General features: G+C 48.1%; 2 protein-coding genes across 4 annotated transcripts in view; both read left to right on the forward strand.

The window, feature by feature from the left end:
* The window catches only part of LOC128403931 (dual specificity protein phosphatase 10-like), a 259,214-nt gene that overhangs the window by 153,515 nt on the left and 85,175 nt on the right, over positions 1-20,524 (forward strand). The gene's annotated exons all lie outside the window — the stretch shown is intronic.
* Positions 1,476-19,323, forward strand: LOC128403938 (phospholipase A and acyltransferase 3-like). Of its 3 annotated transcripts, none has more exons than XM_053369132.1 (7): positions 1,476-1,575; positions 7,782-7,895; positions 11,711-11,816; positions 13,701-13,969; positions 14,583-14,685; positions 16,453-16,721; positions 19,032-19,323. In XM_053369132.1, the coding sequence occupies exons 2-7, from the start codon at positions 7,833-7,835 to the stop codon at positions 19,128-19,130; spliced, it is 909 nt and encodes a 302-aa protein (XP_053225107.1). In that variant the 5' UTR covers positions 1,476-1,575; positions 7,782-7,832; the 3' UTR covers positions 19,131-19,323. The 3 variants fall into 3 exon arrangements, with proteins under 3 accessions (XP_053225107.1, XP_053225108.1, XP_053225106.1); XM_053369133.1 differs by lacking the exon at positions 1,476-1,575 and adding an exon at positions 1,582-1,712; XM_053369131.1 differs by lacking the exon at positions 1,476-1,575 and adding an exon at positions 3,055-3,078.

Consider the following 20,524-nt stretch of genomic DNA (forward strand, 5'->3'; position numbering starts at 1 on the left):
GAGCTGTGGGAATCCTCTGCTGCAGGAGATTTATCTAGCTCTCCTTTTTATGTCTTTTTGGACACTAGATAAAACAACTACTTTTTTCTTTTAAAGGATACCCCTTTTCTAGATAGCCACATTGAGAGACAAGCTCGCGACAGCCTGTTTTATGACCGCTGCTTGCTGTTTCTCTCCTTCTATTTTGTCTTAGGTACCTTTTGTCTGTTGACTTTTGTAAAAAAAAATGCCCTGTGGCTTCTGTTTTTAGAATAGAAAGGTGGATTTTATTTTTTTAAAGTCTTAATAAATATGTAAATAATTATTAAAAAACTTGTCTCCCTCTCTGGTCTTTAAGCAATTGTAAATGTGGATTAGAATTCCTCCTTTGCCTCCTTAATGTCTCCAGAGGAATGGAGGGCTAACTTATTTCTCTGTAACACCTCAAATAGGAGAGGCGATGCAGTCCCTGGACACAGTGATGAGCTATCCTGGTCCAGGGCATCTATCTACCATCTCCATCTGGTATGCTGTCTGAGACCCTGCCTGCCTGCGCACTGTCTCGCCAAAGTGGTACATGCTCTGGTTATCTCCTGCTTGGACTACTGCAATGTGCTCTACGTGGTGCTACCTTTGAAGATGACTCAAACTACAACTAATCCAGAATGTGGCACCACATAAATAACAGCAGATCAATTTGAAAACAATATAATGTAGATACTTGTGGCAGAGACCAGTTTATCTAGCTAGGATAGCTTGCTGATGCAACATATTGTTTCCAGTTACAGGTAGGTAGCCGTGTTGGTCTGCCGTAGTCGAAACAAAATAAGAAAAATCCCAGTAGCACCTTGGAGACCAACTAAGTTTGCTATTGGTATGAGCTTTCGTGTGCATGCACACTTCTTCAGATACACACTTCAGATATTTGAAGAAGTGTGCATGCACACGAAAGCTCATACCAATAACAAACTTAGCTGGTCTCTAAGGTGCTACTGGAAGGAATTTTTTTATATTGTTTCCAGAAAGTGCAGGGGTGCCAACTTGAATAAAATATTTGGGGAGTGGGCCCAGGTAAGGGACCTCAGCCTTTTGGAGTTCGCTCCTATGGCTGTTGTATCTCAACAGGAACGCTGTTCCACAGAACAGGGGCAGCCACACTGAAAGCCCTGCTCTGTGAAGTGGGCTTGTGATATCTTTGGAACTTGCAGGGGAAATTCTACAGGAACCTCCGGCCCTCCAGAAGTTGCTGAACCCCCACTCCCAGCAGCCCCATGGCTGGGATGGGAACTGTAGTTCAGCGACACCCGGAGGGCCAAAGGTTCCCTAGCCCCAATGTAAGGGCTAAGGCAGTCTCTCGAGTGACTTTGTCCCCATGGATGAAGGAACTGAGAAAAAGCGAGTAAATACTTTCCCGAGTTGGTGGGGCAAATGGTATCATACTCCCCCACTTCACATATCCCCTCCTCCCAACAGTATTTAATGGTTACTTGGTAACAGATGAGGTAGCGCTTTCCCTGTGATGTCACTCCAAGCATCAGGTAGAAAATGGGTGGTTAAATTCATTTGCCACAGGGAAAAATTGACAGCCCACTGCAGGTACACAAGGGTTTGTACGTGGTTGGAAGGGGGGGTTTCTGCCTCTAGTTTTCTCTACTTTATCTGCGGTGGTTGCTGGGGTGTATTGAATTTGTACCTACCTCAAGCCCAACACTCACAGAAGGAGGCCCTGACGTGTAAGTAAGAAAAGAGATCTTCCATCAGGGAAGTTAAGGGTATAGGCTTGGTCCACAGACACCGAGCTCAGAATTCCGGAGTTCAGGAATGAGGCAAGATGTTCACGACTGAGGGAAGAGGTCCCAGTGGTTTCTGTGCCCCTGGCCTCATTTCTAAGATGAAGAGCGATGGGCTCACCTGCTTTGCGGGACTGTGGAGATCCCAAATGAGTGTTCTCCTCTTCTTGAGTTGTCTCCCCATCGCAGCCTCCTCCAGCCTCTGCAGAGACTTTCTGTTCTGCTTTGAGGTGGTGGGGAGGAGCCAGGACCCCTGACCCGACTTCTAAAGTGGCTGGTTGAGGCCCACCAGGGAGACCCCACCTCCCTTCAATTAGCTCCTTCTCCTGGTTTCCTCCTGCTCTGGGCACTGCCAACACAAAGGCTTATGATGCTATCGGGAGAGCAGAGTCTCTCTCTCGGATTCATTTAGCTGTCAGAATATTGGTTTCCTTGCTTTGGGATCTGATGATCTGCCCATGCTAAGCCAAGCTGCCAAGCTGCTACAGTATTTTTTATAGAGCAGCCTTTGCCAGCCTGGTGCCCTCCAGGTGGATAGCTCAGTTGGTTAGAGCAGGGTGCTGAAGACAACAAGGTTGCAGGTTCAATCCCCTTATGGGACAGCTGCATATTTCTGGACTAGATGATCCCTTCCAACTCTACAATTCCAGGATTCTATGTTTCTATTTTGGACTACAATTCCCATTAGCCTCACCAGCAGAGGGCAAATGGGGTTGCAGTCAAAATACATCTGGTTGGCGAGGACTGATATAGTCATCAATATACAGGACATTTGTTGATTTAGACAGGCCCCTGCTCCCAAGGGGTTTACAATCTAAATTTCAGAAGTGGCAGGGATGGGGAGGGCGGCAAATACAGGCAAAGGGGGGCGGGCGATTAATGCATATTAATTTTGGTTGATTAATCATCTGTCTTTTAAAGTGATTAAATGGAAATGAATTTGCAAATGAGAAAACGCACCTTGGGGTGCTGGAGAAATCTTGTTGAATAAACAAGCCGTATCACTCATTGTCAGAAGGAAAGGCCACTAGTATTTATTCGTTATATGTCCTATTATAGCAACAGGCCGGACCCAAAATAGCTTTTCTGAAACAGACACGGCTGCCCTTGACTTTCAGCTGCACTGATTAAAATTGGTATTAGTCGTAGCTGGAATGGCATTTAGGCAGCACCGTTTGAACATTACAAGTCATCCTGACGATGGTCTGGCAAAGTAGGCCATGATTGTTACCCAGTGCTCCCTCAGGTTGCAGCTGAGGCTGAGAGAATAATGGCTTAACTAAGGCCTCTTAGTGATTTCATGGATGAGGTAAGAGGATGGTCTTAGTCACTGCATGCACCAGCTTTTGTGTGTGTATACACAGAAACCAAAATATATTGGTATTTTCAGCCTTTTGTCCTGTTTGGTATGACATGGGTCCTGTGGGGAAGGCAGAGAGCTTTGTGTGTGTAGAAAGGAACTGACATACCTGATCCAAAACACCCACCCACCCCACTCACACACGAAAACAAAGATCACCACAGCCAATCACAAACAATCACACCCTAGGCCAACCCCAACCTCTCTCACCACCAAAGGAACACAAGTGAACAACACAAACAACGCTGACACCAAACTCTACATACATTAAGCATAATAGAAACACCACCACCTGACCCCACCCACATCCATCTTCCCTCCCTCCACCCCCTTTCTTCCCCCCTTTTTTTCTTCTCCCCCTAATGCCTCAACAAATGAAACGGATTTGTAAAAATGTTATATGGGGAAAAAAAATACGAGGCATTACACTTCTGTAAAACAAGAAAATCCTAAATAAAATATTAAAAAAAAGAAAAGAAAGGAACTGACATCTATTTTGCTGAACTATTGTCGATTCCCACCTAGAGGTTTTGAGTTAATAAATAAATAAATAAAAATAAAATTTATTACTTATACCCCGCCCATCTGGCTGGGCCTCCCCAGCCGCTCTGGGCAGCTTCCAACACAATATTAAAATATTAAAAACACAGTAAAACATCAAACATTAAAATTTTCCCTAAACAGGGCTGCCTTCAGATGTCTTCTAAAATTCAGATAGCTATTTATCTCCTTGACATCTGATGGGAGGGCATTCAATAGGGCGGGCGCCACTACTGAGAAGGCCCTCTGCCTGGTTCCCCGTAACCTCACTTCTTGCAGTGAGGGAAGTGCCAGAAGGCCCTTGGAGCTGCACCTCAATGTTAAGGGAAGACTTTATGCTGGATGATGCTCCCGATTCAAGAAACCACAATAATCATAGATATTATTATTATTATTATTATTAAGATTTATATACCGCCCTTCATCGAAAGATCTTAGGGTGATTCGCTAGATAAAAACACAAGATAAAAGCACAAATAAATAATTAAAACAGAAACAACAAAACAATAACTCAATGCTCAAGGCAGCTTACATCATGACAAGATTTACATAATTACGAAAGTCATCAATAAATAAACCACATCAAAAAAATACACAACCAAATGGAAAACAATTTCCACATAAATCAAAATCTAAAACTAAGAATACAGCATTAATATCACAGTTTAAATGCCATAGGTAAAAAATAACAGCAATTTAAACAAAAAACAAAAAACAGAGCCCTCTCTGCCCAGCAGCAGCTCTTATATGGCCTGTCAGGCCCTGCCCTAGACCAGGTGGCGAGTGGCAGGACTGGGGCCCTCCTCTGATGTGAAGCTTTTCTCACAGTTCCCCACCTGCTGTGTTTGCCTACAATAAATTTCCCCCCTTTTTTTGCAAAGGGAAAATATTTTGGGGAAACTAGTAGGGTTGCTGTCACCATCTGCGCCACGAAATTAAAAGACGCCTGCTTCTTGGGAGAAAAGCAATGACAAACCTAGACAGCCTCTTAAAAAGCAGAAACATCACCTTGCCAACAAAGGTCCGTATAGTTAAAGCTATGGTTTTCCCATTAGTGATGTATGGAAGTGAGAGCTGGACCATAAAGAAGGCTGATCGCCGAAGAATGGATGCTTTTGAATTATGGTGCTGGAGGAGACTCTTGAGAGTCCCATGGACTGCAAGAAGATCAAACCTCTCCATTCTTAAGGAAATCAGCCCTGAGTGCTCACTGGAAGGACAGATCCTGAAGCTGAGACTCCAGTACTTTGGCCACCTCATGAGAAGAGAAGACTCCCTGGAAAAGTCCCTGATGTTGGGAAAGATGGAGGGCACAAGGAGAAGGGGATGACAGAGGACAAGATGGTTGGATAGTGTTCTCGAAGCTACCAGCATGAGTTTGACTAAACTGCGGGAGGCAGTGGAAGACAGGAGTGCCTGGCGTCCTCTGGTCCATGGGGTCATGAAGAGTTGGACACGACTAAACGACTAAACAACAACAGAGTAGGGTTGCTGGAAACCACCGGAGGGGACAGAGCACTTTTGTGCTCAGGTCTTGCTTGTGAACTTCCCAGAGGCATCTGGGTGGGCATTGTGGAAACAGGAAGCTGGGCTGGATGGGCCTCTGGTCTGATCTAGGTCTTGTGTTTTCATTCCATGCTCATGGGATTATGGGAGCTGGAGTCCAGCTCTATCTGGAGGACCACAAGTTCCCCACACATCCTCTAATAAGACGTAGAAAGTGAGCGTGCTTGGGCAATTCTCCCTTCCCCACTCTAGGCAATGGATCTCCTAGGTGTGTTCCCAGCTGCCAAGGCCTTCTTGGAATAAATTTTGCCTGACTGATGTGTCAATATCCAGAGCAGCCTCATGCAATCTGTGGCCAGCTCACACCCAGCCCAACAACTGGATGTTGTGTCTTGATTCTCCTTTTCTTTTCAGTACCAGACAGACAGTCACCCCTCTGAAAAATAGAGGCCATTACACAGGCCTGATGGGCTTGGTTACCCAGAATTGACCTAGGCACACTCCCAGGCTCTTGGATCAATGTTTAGAACAGGTGTTGGGAATTTTGACCCTCCAGAAATTGCTGAACTACAACTCCCATCATCCTTGGCCATGCTGCTTGGGGCTGATAGGAGCTGTAGTTCAGCAACATTTGGAGGACCAGTGGTTCCCCACATCCCTTTAGAGTAGGGTTCCCCAAACTTGGATCTCCAGCTGTTGTTGGACTACAACTACCATCATCCCCAGCTAGCAGGATCAGTGGTCAGGGATGATGGGAACTGTAGTCCAAAAAGAGCTGAAGATCCAAGTTCAGGAAACTCTGCTTTAGAGGATGTTATACTTGTGCTCTGAACCTCCCTCTCCCTCTCTGCCTTCTGTCACCCACCTCCTTTCAGGCAATCCATGGCTGTTTCTTGTTTTTATAAGTACTTGTATGCCAAGTGGGCTGGGGTAGAGGGAGAGTATAGGCAGAGTTCAGCCAGAATCAGATTCTTTCAGGAACTTGAACCAGGTCTTTCAGGACCCTGGACAGCAGTGCCCAGGGAGCAAATTATTTGATCCCACTTGAGTGGGATGTGTGGGGGAACTTTAACTCCTCAGATATTCATCAGTCCCAATCAGGATGACCAATGGTCCCAGGGATCATAGAATCATAGAACTGTAGGGTTGAAGGGACCACTAGGGTCATGCTCTACCAACTGAGCTATATGAGTTGCTGTCCAGCAGCCTCTGCAAGGCCCAAACTTTCCCATCCCTGAACCAGAGTTCATGTTCTCAAGCCCTTCTCTGCATGCTGGGTGAGACCTCTCCTCCTCAGGTTCTGCCTCCTTGTTGAGGTGAGTAGAGTCTTAAAGGGGCAGCTGTCTATCCTGGAACCTGGCATTCCATTATGCTCTCTGCTGCCTCACACTGGGCAGGCTGCCTCTGTTAGTGAGCAGGTGTTGATACAATGCAAGGCCCTCACAGAAGAGAAGTGGGAGCCCCTTTTCCAGCCCAGGTCTTGAGGGATGCAGTCTCTGAGGATCCAGGCTGAGCAGCAGGGCATCAGATGTAGGATTCCCTGGTTTTGGACTACAATTCTCATCATCCCTGACCACTGGCCCTGCTAGCTAAGGATGATGGGAGTTGTAGTCCAAAACCATCTGGAGACCCAAGAATGTGCTGGATTATGCCCATTTAGTCCAGCATCCTGTCCTCATGGTGACCACCCAGAGGCTTCTGGGAAACCAGAATCTGAGGACAACAGCACTACCTGCTGCCTGTGAGTCCTAGAAACTGGCATACTGCCTTCTATCGGACGAGGCAAAGCATAAGGAGGTAAAGCATGAGGTTGAATCCTGACAAGACAGAAGTACTGTTCTTAGGGGACAGGGGGCAGGCTGGTGTGGAGGACTCCCTGGTCCTGAATGGGGTAACTGTGCCTCTGAAGGAGCAGGTGCACAGCTTGGGAGTCATTTTGGACTCACAGCTGCCCATGGAGGCACAGGTCAGTTCTGTATCCAGGTCAGCTGTCTACCAGTTCCATCTGGTACACAGGCTTAGACCCTACCTGCCTGCGGACTGCCTCGCCAGAGTGGTGCATGCTCTAGTTATCTCCCTCTTGGACTACTGCAATGTGCTCCACGTGGGGCTACCTTTGAAGGTGACCCGGAAACTACAACTAATCCAGAATGCGAGAGCTAGACTGGTGACTGGGAGCAGCCGCTGAGACCACATAACACCGGTTTTGAAAGACCTACATTGGCTCCCAGTACGTTTCCGAGCACAATTCAAAGTGTTGGTGTTGACTTTTAAAGCCCTAAACGGCCTCGGTCCAGTATACCTGAAGGAGCGTCTCCACCCCCATCATTCTGTCTGGACGCCGAGGTCCAGCGCCGAGGGCCTTCTGGAGGTTCCCTCACTGCGAGAAGCAAAGCTACAGGGATTATTATTATTATTATTATTATTATTATTATTACCACTGTGGCTATTAACCACCAATAGCTTTATGCCAGGGTTCAAACCTGGGACACTCTGTATGCATTTATATGACACTTCACCTTCATTGGCTGGCCCTTGATTTAGTAGATATGAGAGGAGGAGGAACACAAGCTATCTGTGCTTTACCCAAATGCTTTCCTTCCTAGCTATGCCCATTGGAAGCAGACACTGAGAATAACACACCAAGCCTAGTGAAGATGAACGACGAGGAGCAAAACCACTCAGCCTTCTTCATCAGGGTGAAGAACCCAGCTGAGCGGGTAAGTTGCCACCAGTGCACCACTTGAATCACAGAGCTGGAAGGGACACTCAGGGTCATCTAGCTCAACCCCCTCCAATGCAGGAGAGTTGCTTGCGGGCAAGGGAATTTGTGGTGACATAGCAGGGTACTTTCTCTGTCGCTCCAGATGTTGGGATGAACCGATGCGGTGGAGGCTGGTGCCCGCTGGCAACGAGGCCAACAGTAGGTGGAGCCAGAGCCAATGATAGATGGAGCTGCACTGGCGGAGGAAGGGGGGTGCGGTGGGTGTGGTCCACCTGGAATGTCATCCCTGGGGTGTGTGTGACATTGCTGCCCCGCCCCCCTGGGATGCTCGCAGTGGACAGCCTCTGTGGAGCTGATTCCTTTTCTTCCCCTCTGAATTCTACAAAGGCAACACTGAGAATTAGGAGAAGGAGGCCGGCATCTGGGGTCGCCCACTGGGCTGGTTGTAAGGAAAGAGGCATGCAGGTGGAGACTGGCTGAAGGCGGGCTGGACTTGGCAGAGCAACCTAATAAACCAGGAGTCAGCAACCTTTTTCAGTCCACCGTCCCTCAGGCCATGTGGTGGGCTGGACTATATTTTGAAAAAAATATATAAACGAATTCCTATGCCCCACAAATAACCCAGAGATGCATTTTAAATAAAAGCACACATTCTACTCATGTAAAAACACGCTGATTCCCAGACAGTCTGCGGGTCGGACTGAGAAGGCGATTGGGCTGCATCTGGCCCCCAGGCCTTAGGTTGCCTACCCCTGTAATAAACCTAGAAGGCTGTGGACAGGGGTCCACATCCCCACTAAACCAGGAAGTGCATTGGGCGAGACTGAACCAGGAGTTCATTTATCAGTGTAGCCTAGTTCACAGATTTGTTGTGAAGCTGAGGCAGGTTGGGAGGCAGGGGGAGAGATAGAGCCTTGTAGGCTACCTTGAGTTGTTTGGTGAAAGGGCAGACTATTAAAAGGAAAGGGAGATGATGAAGAAGAAATGAGTAATACATACTCATCTTCCTATTTCTCTTCTTTTCCTGCTGAGCACAAAACTGCCAGCAGAGGGAGCTTCGTCATAACTGGGGGAGGGGAGGGGAGGAGAACCACCACCTCTGAAATATCCGTGCTATGGTATTTGTTGACTTTTGAGAGGGCCCCCCCCCTACTTTTCATTGAAGATTTTCTTGTGTAACAAAAAAGTACATATAGCGTCTCCACTTTCATTTCATAGAGTATTTCTCACAGTTCGTTTACATGTGGTAAGAGACATTCTTGTCATAGACATTATGTGGGAAAGAGAGGAGACAGAGGTGGGAAGAGATAATGTTGTTTCATTCTAGTGCAGGGTTTTTGTAGGGTGTGTGTGTGTGTGTGTTTTGTCATATTTCAAACAGTGAAAATCCAGACAAAAAAGGGTGGGTTGTTTACTGTTTTTACATTTTGCCCAAAGGAGTTTTTTTTGGGAAAAAATGCATTTTTAAAAATGTTTTGGAGCTTCTTTAAAATAAAATTGCCAGAAACAGCACTGCCGACAAGGGTTGCCATACATCCAGATTTTCCCAGAACCATTGCAGGCTGGTTGGCTGGTTTGTATGGGCCAGATTAGGCATATTCAGTGCTTTTTTCTGGGGGTACACATACCCCTAAAAATTTTGTGAATCTAAGTTTGGCCGCATTGAGGGGCAGTATTTCAATATGAGTAGGAATATGAGAGTACCCCATAACATTTGTTTTTTTTAAGAAAAAAAGAGTACTGGGCGTATTAATTCATATGCTGTGGTGGTGGTGGAATAGGTCAATTCTATTGTTGTGCTGTATATGTGATAAAGAGGGGACATGGGTGGTGCTGTGGGTTAAACCACAGAGCCTAGGATTTGCTGATCAGAAGGTTGGGGGTTTGAATCCCCACAACGGGGTGAGCTCCCGTTGCTCGGTCCCTGCTCCTGCCCACCTAGCAGTTCAAAACCCCAGCAAAGTGCAAGTAGATAAATAGGTACCGCTCCAGCAGGAAGGTAAATGGCGTTTCCGTGTGCTGCTCTGGTTTGCCAGAAGCGGCTTAGTCATGCTGGCCACATGACCCGGAAGCTGTACGCCGGCTCCCTCGGCCAATAAAGCGAGATGAGCGCCGCAACCCCAGAGTCGTCCGTGACTGGACCTAATGGTCAGGGGTCCCTTTACCTTTATATGTGATAAAGGGGAGATACCGGGGTGAAGGCATCCCCCTCTGCTTGTCCCCGTGCTAGCTTAAGCTTACGTTTGCTGGTTAACTTTTCTAATAATAGGACATGGTGACAGATACAATCCGAAACACTCACCAGACTAGCGTAACCATTCCTCCAAAACAAACTAAAGAAATCTCCTGTCTCTTTAAGAGCAGCACAGCAGGGAGCAGTTTTGCCAGTGGCAGCTTCTCTGCTGCAGCCATGCAGTTAGCTGTGATAAGAAGGAAGTGGTGAAATTCCCCCCTACAGCACAGCTGTTTAAAAAGGCACAGGAGGTCTGGATCCAGCAACCCAGAAAAAGGATTTGCAAGGGTTTCAATTCCAAAATGAATGGCCCTCTGGGCAGCTCATGAGCAGAATTTGGCAGGCGGGGGGGGGGGGGGCGCAGAGCCAGATAAGAACATGGCAATGGCCAGCTGCCTAGAGGGTTCTCAGAAGTTGTGCTTGTGGACGTATCTTCTTTCTGCAGTTAGCTGGGCAGACTGCCTCAAGGGCGCCATCTAGACTGCAGTCCCAGCCTGCCTGTGCATTCGGTCAGTTAATGGCCAATCCATTCCTGCTGTGCCATCTAGGTGTCGCTGTTGACAACATCGATTTAAAACAGCCTTTCTCAACCTGTGGATCCCCAGATGTTGTTGAACTACAACTCCCATCACCCCTAGCTAGCAAGGTCAGAGCTCAGGGATGATGGGAGTTGTAGTCCAACAACATCTGGGGACCCACAGGTTGAGAACTGCTGATTTAAAAACAACCAAAGGTCTCTCCAAAGATGGACACTGTATGAGAACTCTTCTCATCTTCAACACCCACAGAATTCCAACTATAATCATGGAAAAGGCGGCTCACTTAGCGCAGAAAGGCTTCTTTCCATACCAGCATTTTGTAGACAAATCAACCTACCCCCCTCCCCGCTTGCTCGAAAAGTAATACTATCTACTCGTCCAAAGTTTGCACTTGTTCCACAGCTAAAGAAGCTCTCAGTCAATGGGAAGGATTTTTTCATTGCCTACCACAGTACCAAATAATAATCGTGTCCCAGATTCATCAGACTGGTCAGTACCAGAGGAAGCGGATTTGCTAAATAACTTTACTAAGCTAACAGACGAAAAACAAAGTATCATTCTTATCAAACTGAAGAATTTACACTCCAGGTTGCTACAAATAAAACAGCATGGAAAACAACATACCCCACAAGTGTCGAAGAAAAAGCTGAACATCCTGTTTTTTATCGCAAGAGAATGGCAGCCATTTTGGTTGCCACAATCTCAGGCAATTTCACGGCACAAAATCCCCCCCCCCAGTGCTTTTTCACGGTTGCAATCTTCTGAGGTGCCCCCAAATGCATATTTTGGGGTGCTGTGCCTTTAAAAAGCACTTTTGGGGTAGGGGGAACCACGTTGTTGTGGATCTCACATGGTGCTGTGAGATCACAGCAACCAAAATGGCTGCCACGCTCTTATGATAAAAAATGGGAAGATGGCATCCGGGAAGATGATGTCCCAGATTTTGGCTTGGAGGATATGCAAATGCAGGCCACCCCCATCGTGGTATTGTGATGGTTTAGAGCAGCAACTAAACTTTGTCTCCTGTTTTCCTTCTAGGATGAATTAAAACCTGGAGACCTCATTGAGATCTTCCGTTCTTCTTGTCAGCACTGGGCCCTCTATGTTGGGGATCGGAAGGTTGTCCACTTGGCAACTGAATGTGGTGAGCTCAGCAAGACTCGTGGCCACTTATCTCGGTTCTGATGACCTATCCCTAGAGTTGTGGTGGGGAGACTCTGGCGCTCAAGATGTGGTTGTACTCCAGTTCCCAACCACCCCTGGCTAGCGTGGGCAACTGTAAGGGGTGGTGGGAGTAGGAGAGTCCAAAGTTTCCCTTGTCTGAATCCTGGGGGAGTTTCTCTTCTCAAACCCCTGCAACGACTCCCCTTCTTACAATTGCACTGTTGCTGTGCCTTTTAAGCAGAGGATAAGCAGAGCAACAGCACCACCTACTGGCATGCATAGAAGTACCCAAACAATGCACTTCAGCACACTGTGGTACTCTTCAGTTAGCTCCAAGGGATTTAACACCAAGCTAGGAAGAGGGGGACGAGTTGTTTACAGTTCAATAAGAGATGCAAAGTTTACTGGTGTCAACATGTGGTTGACAAGTGGGTGCCCTGGTCCAGTGGCGGAGCAAGCCGATTGGACACCTGGGGCGGGGCAAGCCAGGGCAGGATGCTCCGCGGGGCCTCTGAGAAGTCTGCCTGCCTTCTCCCACTCAGCCACCCTACAGCTGAGGGGGAGACGGCAAGCGGACTGTTTGGGGCAGCGTGGAGCCTGTGGGCGTCCAAGTCACCGCGTTATTCCCAAGAGAGACGCATGGCTTGGGCGTGCTGCAGGCCCCTCAGTGAGTGCTGTCTGGCATTTTGTCACTCCCCTCAGTGGAGACACCCGGGCCGGACTGCCCCCACCACACACCCCTTCCCCCTGCCCTGGCTGTCAATTGAAGTTGGGCCATGGGCCCATTTGGCCAAAAGGGGGTGGGGAGTGAGAGGAGGAGAGAAGGAATGGGAGAGGGAGGGAGGAGGGAGGGAGGGAGGGAGAGAGAGAGAAAGAAAGAAAGAAAGAAAGAAAGAAAGAAAGAAAGAAAGAAAGAGGTGAAGTAAATACTGCAAATTCATAGATCCCCACAGGGCAGGTGGGGGCAGATTCAGGCTCTTGTGGTGGTGGTGGGGATGCTACCCATTAGGTATGCTAATTGGAGACAAGGAAAAGATGGATCTGGGGAGCAAGACAGAGCACAGGCGGGGACAAATATGCAATCATCACAAAGGGACTTAATGGAATATTGAATCCACTTCAAAATAATCTTACAATAGCTCTTATACTAGCTCCTCTCTTTTTCAGTCAGGGCTACAAGACTTCTGATGCACCTGTTAACTTTGCATCTCCATGGCTGCCTGGGCCTTGCGAAGTCTCTCTGCATCAATCCAGTTTTAACATATACCAGCAGCCTAGTAACTGGTGTTGCTTAGGAATTCTAAGAAACCTCAAAATAAATGCAGCTTTGAAAGGTTCAGTCCTGCACCTGCATTCAAAACGGCACCCAAATTGTATCCAAACACAGATGAAAAACGAGTCCTTGAGCTTAACAACCACCATGCCAAATTTGGGTGCAATCTAGACACATATTTAAAAAACACTTAGAAAATGCTTCTTTTAAAAGCTTTTTGGAAAATATTGAATTTGCCATAAGCTCACAGTCACCATCTAGTGTCACATTTGCATAATGCACTTAAAAACACAGTTAAAACGTCTCATTTGCAGCTGTATAGCTGTCTCCTTGGTTAAAGACACTGCAATTTTGAAAGGCGCAGTTTGCCATCTTGATTAAAAATGGCATCCAGTCACTACCGAGCGTAGATAAGAAACCTGCTCCTTGATCTCAGGAACCGTAATGGCCAACTTGGTTACGGGATCTTAAGAGGTGTCTGAATGCCTAGAGAACAGATGGGGAGACAGGCAAGCTTTCCGAGAGATCGAGATGTGCTGTTTTCGTCCCGTTCTCACTCTGTCTCTCCCCACCCTTCCTTCTCCTCCCCAGGTGACCATCTTCCGGATGGAACTCCGAATGCCTTGGCGGTCTTGCCCGACAGAGCTTATGTAAAGAAGGATTGGCTGGAAGACGTCGTGCGGAAGGACCGGTACCGGGTGAACAATAAACATGACGAGACGCAGCCGCCGCTCCCCCTGGCCAAGATACTCTGGCAGGCCGAGGAGCTGGTGGGCAAGGAGATGCCCTACACCTTCAACAGCCCCAACTGCGAGCATTTTGTTATGGAGCTACGATACGGAGCGGAAATGAACGAGCAGGTGCAGTGGGCAGGGCAGGGAAGAAGGCCTGTCAGCATACATGGGAGTTGTAGTCCAGCCACATCCATTGACTATTGGCATTGGCTACCCCTGGGGTGATAGGGACTCGGGTTAAACCACAGAGCCTAGGACTTGCCGATCAGAAGGTTGGCGGTTCGAATCCCCGCGACGGGGTGAGCTCCCGTTGCTCGGTCCCTGCTCCTGCCAACCTAGCAGTTCGAAAGCACGTCAAAGTGTAAGTAGATAAATAGGTACCGCCCCGGCGGGAAGGTAAACGGCATTTCCGTGCGCTGCTCTGGTTCGCCAGAAGTGGCTTAGTCATGCTGGCCACATGACCCGGAAGCTGTACACTGGCTCCCTCGGCCAATAAAGCGAGATGAGCACCACAATCCCAGAGTCGGCCACAACTGGACCTAATGGTCAGGGGTCCCTTTACCTTTACCCCTGGGGTGAAGCACTGGGCATGGAACCAGAAACAGCAATCTTGGCCACAAAAGGAAATGCTACCTTTCTGTCTCATCTCTGGGAGATGGGCAAGCAGAAGCCTTTTAGCACCACCCAAAAACCCCACTTCAATCTTTCTTTAATTTTCTTTTTCTTTTCTTACCTGTAGGATGAAATTAAACCTGGCGACCTTATTGAGATCTTCCGCTCTTGTTATCAGCACTGGGCCATCTACGTTGGGGAAGGCAAAGTTGTTCACTTAGCTCCTGAATGTAAGTTTCCATGAAAACCCATCAGCCCAGGACAAAGCCCATGAAATACCTTGCTCCTACAATGTCTTGGAGTGGAATGAAGCCTGTTATACCTTCAGGGACAGACTGCACCCACTCAGGCCTCTCCCCTTCCTTGGGTTGCAGAAGGCCTTAAAGGGGCAACTCCATGGCTTGGATCCTAACACTCCTTCTTAAGAATTATTTCATGGCAAGAGCTCCTAGGATGGCTTATGGGCAGGGGCGAAACTAGGCTTTATTTCACTCAGGTCAAAGACCAAGTTTGGCAACCCCTCACGCATATTCGCATGTGTGTGCGCGCGCACACACACACAGAGGCTGGAAGCCTCAATGGCACCCCTCTGGGGGCATCACCTGGGGCAAAAAACCTGGCTAAGCGCCTCCCCCCCTGCCATGGCTGTGCTTGTGCGAGAGGTCTGAGCTGTTCAGACTTTGTAACAGAATGACAGCAAGAACCATTTATCATAAGGTTACCAGATTTTTAAAGGGACATGGGTGGCGCTGTGGGTTAAACCACAGAGCCTAGGACTTGCCGATCAGAAGGTCGGTGGTTCGAATCCCCACAACGGGATGAGCTCCTGTCGCTCGGTCCCTGCTCCTGCCCACCTAGCAGTTCGAAAGCATGTCAAAGAGCAAGTAGATAAATAGGTACTGCTGCAGTGGGAAGGTAAACGGTGTTTCTGTGTGCTTGCTCTGGTTTGCCAGAAGTGGCTTAGTCATGCTGGCCACATGACCCGGAAGCTGTCTGTGGACAAACGCTGGCTCCCTCGGCCCATAGAGCGAGATGAGCGCCGCAACCCCAGAGTCGGCCACGACTGGACCTAATGGTCAGGGGTCCCTTTACCTTTACCTACCAGATTTTTCCCAATGAATCTGGGGACACTTTTCAACTTCAATGGATTTTGAATGGGGACTGATTTGTAAATCTGGGGTCTGTCCCCAGGAAACAGGGACACCTGGTAACCTTAATTTATAACACACACACACACACACACACACACACACACACACACACACACACACACTTTAGAGCATTTCCTGATACTCTGTGCAGAACTCTAAGGATTGTACATGGCTTGTAGAAGGCACAAGTGCCGCCTGCAACAAAGCGTTGCCGCATGGAAGTGCTTCTGTTCAGGGTTCCAGATAGCCAGGCTCTTTCAAATACTCTATTCAATTGGAAAGGCCTTTGGTCTGATCCAGCAGAACTCTTCTGAGGGTCTCGAAGGGCTGCTGCAGGAAACTTTCATGCCACCAGATGTTGCTGAAATCCCATCAACTCCCTTGGTCATGCTTGAGGGGGCCTCTGGGAGTTGTAGTTCTGCAACATCTGGAAGGCCAAAGGTTCCCCATGCCTGCTGCAGCGATCAGGAACCTGTGGTCCTCCAGATATTGCTGGACTACAGTTCCCATCATCCTTGGCTATGCTGACTTAAGGGCCTGATGGGAGCTGGAGTCCAGCAACATCTGGAGAGACTTCAGGTTTCCTGTAGGAAGGCATTGTGGGAGCCAAAAGATGAAAACAAGTTTCCTTTAAATAGAGTGTTCCACATAGTGGAATAATAGTGGAAACAGCAGCAGCAGCAGCAGCAGCAACCATCTTAATGGCAGGAGGGTGATCAATGTGCTCCAAATTTTTGCTTTCCCAGATCTCCCTATTTTAATTTGTCCTTTCAGTTCTTCCTGCCCTGTTTGTAGATTCTGAGTCCCTGAGAGTCTCCCCACCTCTTTCTTCCTTCCCTCCAACAGGTGACCGTCTTGCAAACGGTGCCGCCAGCGTACTGGCGGTCTTGTCTGACAGAGCTTATGTGAAGAAGGACTGGCTTGATGTTGTGGTGAGGAAAGACCAGTTCCGAGTGAACAACAAGCACGACCTCACGATTCCTGTGCTGCCACTTGCCAAGATCCTCCAGCGGGCAGAGGAGCTGGTTGGGAGGGAGATGCCCTACAATCTGACGAGCCACAACTGTGAACACTTTGTGATGGACCTGCGATATGGAGTTGCAATGAGTGACCAGGTAGAATTGCAAAATGTAGAGCTGGAAGGGGCCCAGTCTAGTTCAGTCCCCCCTGCATTTCAGAAATCACAACAAATTCCGAGGACGTCTGTTCCACTGCAGAACAGTTCTTACCCTCAGAAAGTGATTCCTCATGTTTAGGTGGAATCTCCTTTCTTGAAGTGAGACAGTATTAGGTAAAGGTAAAGGGACCCCTGACCATTAGGTCCAGTCGTGACCGACTCTGGGGTTGCGGCGCTCATCTCGCTCTATGGGCCGAGGGAGCTGGCGTTTGTCTGCAGACAGCTTCCGGGTCATGTGGCTAGCATGACTAACCCGCTTCTGGCGAACCAGAGCAGTGCACGGAAATGCCGTTTACCTTCCCGCTGGAGCGGTACCTATTTATCTACTTGCACTTTAACGTGCTTTCAAACTGCTAGGTTGGCAGGAGCAGGGACTGAGCAATGGGAGCTCACCCCGTTGCGGGGATTTGAACCGCCAACCTTCTGCTCAGCAAGTCTTAGGCTCTGTGGTTTAACCCACAGTGCCACCCGCGTCCCATGAGACAGCATTAGTTCAGCCTCAATGTTTTTCCTTTCTACAACATGGAAATAAGGCTGGAGTCTGACATTTATAACAACAACAACAACAACAACAACAACATATTAATTATTTATACCCCACCCATCTGGCTGGGCTTCCCCAGCCACTCTGGGCAGCTTCCAACAAAATATTAAAATACAGTAATGCATCAAACATTAAAAGCTTCCCTAAACAGGGCTGTCTTCAGATGTCTTCTAAAAGTCTGGTAGTTGTTTTTCTCTTTGACATCTGGTGGGAGGGCGTTCCACAGGGCGGGTGCCACTACTGAGAAGGCCCTCTGCCTGGTTCCCTGTAACTTGGCTTCTCGCAGTGAGGGAACCGCCAGAAGGCCCTCGGTGGTGGACCTCAGTGTCCAGGCAGAACAATGGAGGTGGAGATGCTTCTTCAGGTATACTGAAGAGAAAGAGGGAGGAAAGTAAAGGTGTTGTGAGGGAGGCTTCTTTCTTTCTGCTTTACATTTCCTTTGTTATGTTGTCATGCCTGGCTCAGACAGGTTTCACAGGTTCCTGAAGCAAGGCCAAAAACCTGCAACACCTCTTTGACCAGAAAAGAGAGCAGAATGAGCATGTTCACTATGGCAGCAGTGATGTCCTTTTTTTGTAGCGCTTTCAACTCTCTGCAGCAAAAATCCCAGTACAACTGCTGCTTCGCTTTCACCCCAAAGGCTACCTACCCTATTAGAGCTAATGCATTGCACCGAGTAAACTGTAAACCAGGAAGTCTCTGGTTCAAGTGTGGCCTCAAATTCACTTGAAGTGAGGCAGTGTTCATTCAGCCTCAGTGTTTTCCCCTTCTGCAAAGTAGGGATCCCGATCCCGCCCTACTTTACAAGTATGGATGGGGGATAAAATTGCATTTAAAGGTAAACACACTGAATCGGGGCTTTCCAAAACAACACACAAACTGAAACACAATTATCTTTCAAAATTCACGCTCCTCTGAATTTTGCAATGTTGTTCTCCAGGCAAGAAATGTGTAGGAAAAAATGCACATTTGGGGACAAAGTGTGCATAAAACAGCATAATTAGTAAAAAAAAAAAAAACCTGGGGAAAAAAGCATTACATTGGTGGAAAACTGCATGGATAAAAAGTCCACATTTTGCAAAATTGCATACGAAAACGTGTGTATATATAGGAGATATTCATACTGAAATGCCGATGAATTTGCAAACTGAGATGGAAATGTTGAGGAAAAATGAGAAACAGAGAGAAAGTGAACCAGTCAGATGGACCCAGCTGCACCACAGTTCCCAGAGATCCCTGCAAAGAGGAATTGATTGTTAAACTACTCTGGGACTTGTAGCTTTGTGATGGCAATGGGGGACTCCTAACAATTCTTAGCACGCTCAGGATTTTTTGGGGGTGTGTGTGAGCCACAACTGTTTAAAGTGGGTATAATACCTCTTTAAATGTAAGATGGGGTCAGATTCAGCCAGCCCTCCTTGCAAGTCTGTTTTGTAAGCATTTATTAGAAGAATGGATATGATGTGAAGATGGGGCTTCTCCACACTTTTGTTTGCCCAGCCACGAAAACCAGGGGTTTGGCATATGTGATGATTTAGCGGTAAAGAGCGGTTTATCCGAAAGAAAACGGTGGGGGGAAAGGTAAAGCCGCTCAGACACACGATAAGCGGAAGTGTGTGTTGGCTGTGTGACATCAGCGTGCAACTTCTGTGAATCTCTCTCTGACTCATAGCCCACCCACCGTTCTCTCCCATTTTCTTACAGGTCACCGAGGCCATTGCTGTGGGGACAATTGGCATGATGGGTGTGGCAGCCGCCATGATCCGATCTGCGGCGAAGAGGCGCAAGCACCGCTACGAATAGCTCGTGGGGAGGGGCCAGGGGCCTCCATGGCGGGATCATTACCAGCTCTGGGGGTGTTTTTTTGACTGCCCAGCGTCTTTTATTTGACAGATTGTTTTCAGACCACCAGACCAAAGATTAAATCAGATTTCGTGACAGAAGAAAACCATCCACCCACACCGTGCTTGGAGCCAATAAAACTCTCTTCAGGATATACGCTTGTGGTGGTATCTGTTTTGTTGATGACTCCGCTAAGCCCTACTTTGTCCGGTGTACGTTGCTAAGGCGGCAAAGTGGTGATGGCACCGCCAGTCTCGAATGTGAATAGCTAAGCAACAGAAATGGTGGTACTAAGCCTCTTGTAATGGTTGCTTGGCAACAAAGAGGCGGGGGCAAGGTTGGCCTTTTGCTGTGGTTGCCAGGCAACAGAGAGGGGGTGATGCTGCCCTGTGTGGTTGTTATTGGTCGGCACAAAGATGGCGGCAACAGAAGCCTCTCACGGTCTAGCTATGCAACAGTTGGGATGCTTTGCTAGGCCTCTTGCGATTGTTGCTAAGCAACCTAGACCACTGGGACTACTGGATTCATTATGTTGGCTAGACCTTCTCCTGGAGCTACCTCCTACCATGCTGTGGCTGTAGCTTAGTGATAGAGCAACCTCTTTGCATGTAGGACGTCCCAGGTTCAGTCTCCAACATCTCCATGTAGAGATGGGAATGTCCACTGCCTAAAATCCTGGAGAGTCACTGCCAGCCAGTGCATGCAGTAGTGAGCTGGCTGGACCACTGGTCTGACTCAGTGCACAGCAGCTCATACCCTCCAACACTTTGAAGCCCAAATCGAGGCTACTACTTCCAGGACATCATCTTGCTATTCTTTATCGTGAGAGCACGGCAGCCATTTTGGTTGCTGTGATCTTGCTTGTTTTTGAGCTGCAGTCCTCCAACAAAAGTGGTTTTTTTCCCAGGTACGACACCAAAAAATGCGCATTTTGGGGTGCTGCGCAAGGTCGTGCTCCCCAAAAGCACTTTTCAGGGGGAAATTGCATTGGGAAATTGTGTCTGGAAATCGAGTGAAATCACAGCAACCAAAATGGCTGCCATTCTGTGGCAATAAAAAATGGGATGTTCTATTTTTTTCTGTTACACTTGTGGGGTATGGCAGCTTCCTATGTGGGTTGTGGTGGTGATGGTGATGGGCAGAAGCACGACTCTGAATGAGCACAAGGCATCAGGAAGGTGCCATTTTAATTTCCCACAATGCTCCTGAGTGATGCAGGCATCACCAGTGGGCTCTGTCAGGGTCCTGGAAGACCCGGGCAGCTGGCCAAGATTGTTGTGTGTTGGTGCCATGCCCACTAGGGACTTGAAGGATGGATGGCCTTTCTTTTTATCTCAACATGTTCCCCATTTCCC

This window comes from Podarcis raffonei, chromosome 16, assembly GCF_027172205.1.
Source record: "Podarcis raffonei isolate rPodRaf1 chromosome 16, rPodRaf1.pri, whole genome shotgun sequence".
NCBI lineage: Eukaryota > Metazoa > Chordata > Lepidosauria > Squamata > Lacertidae > Podarcis > Podarcis raffonei.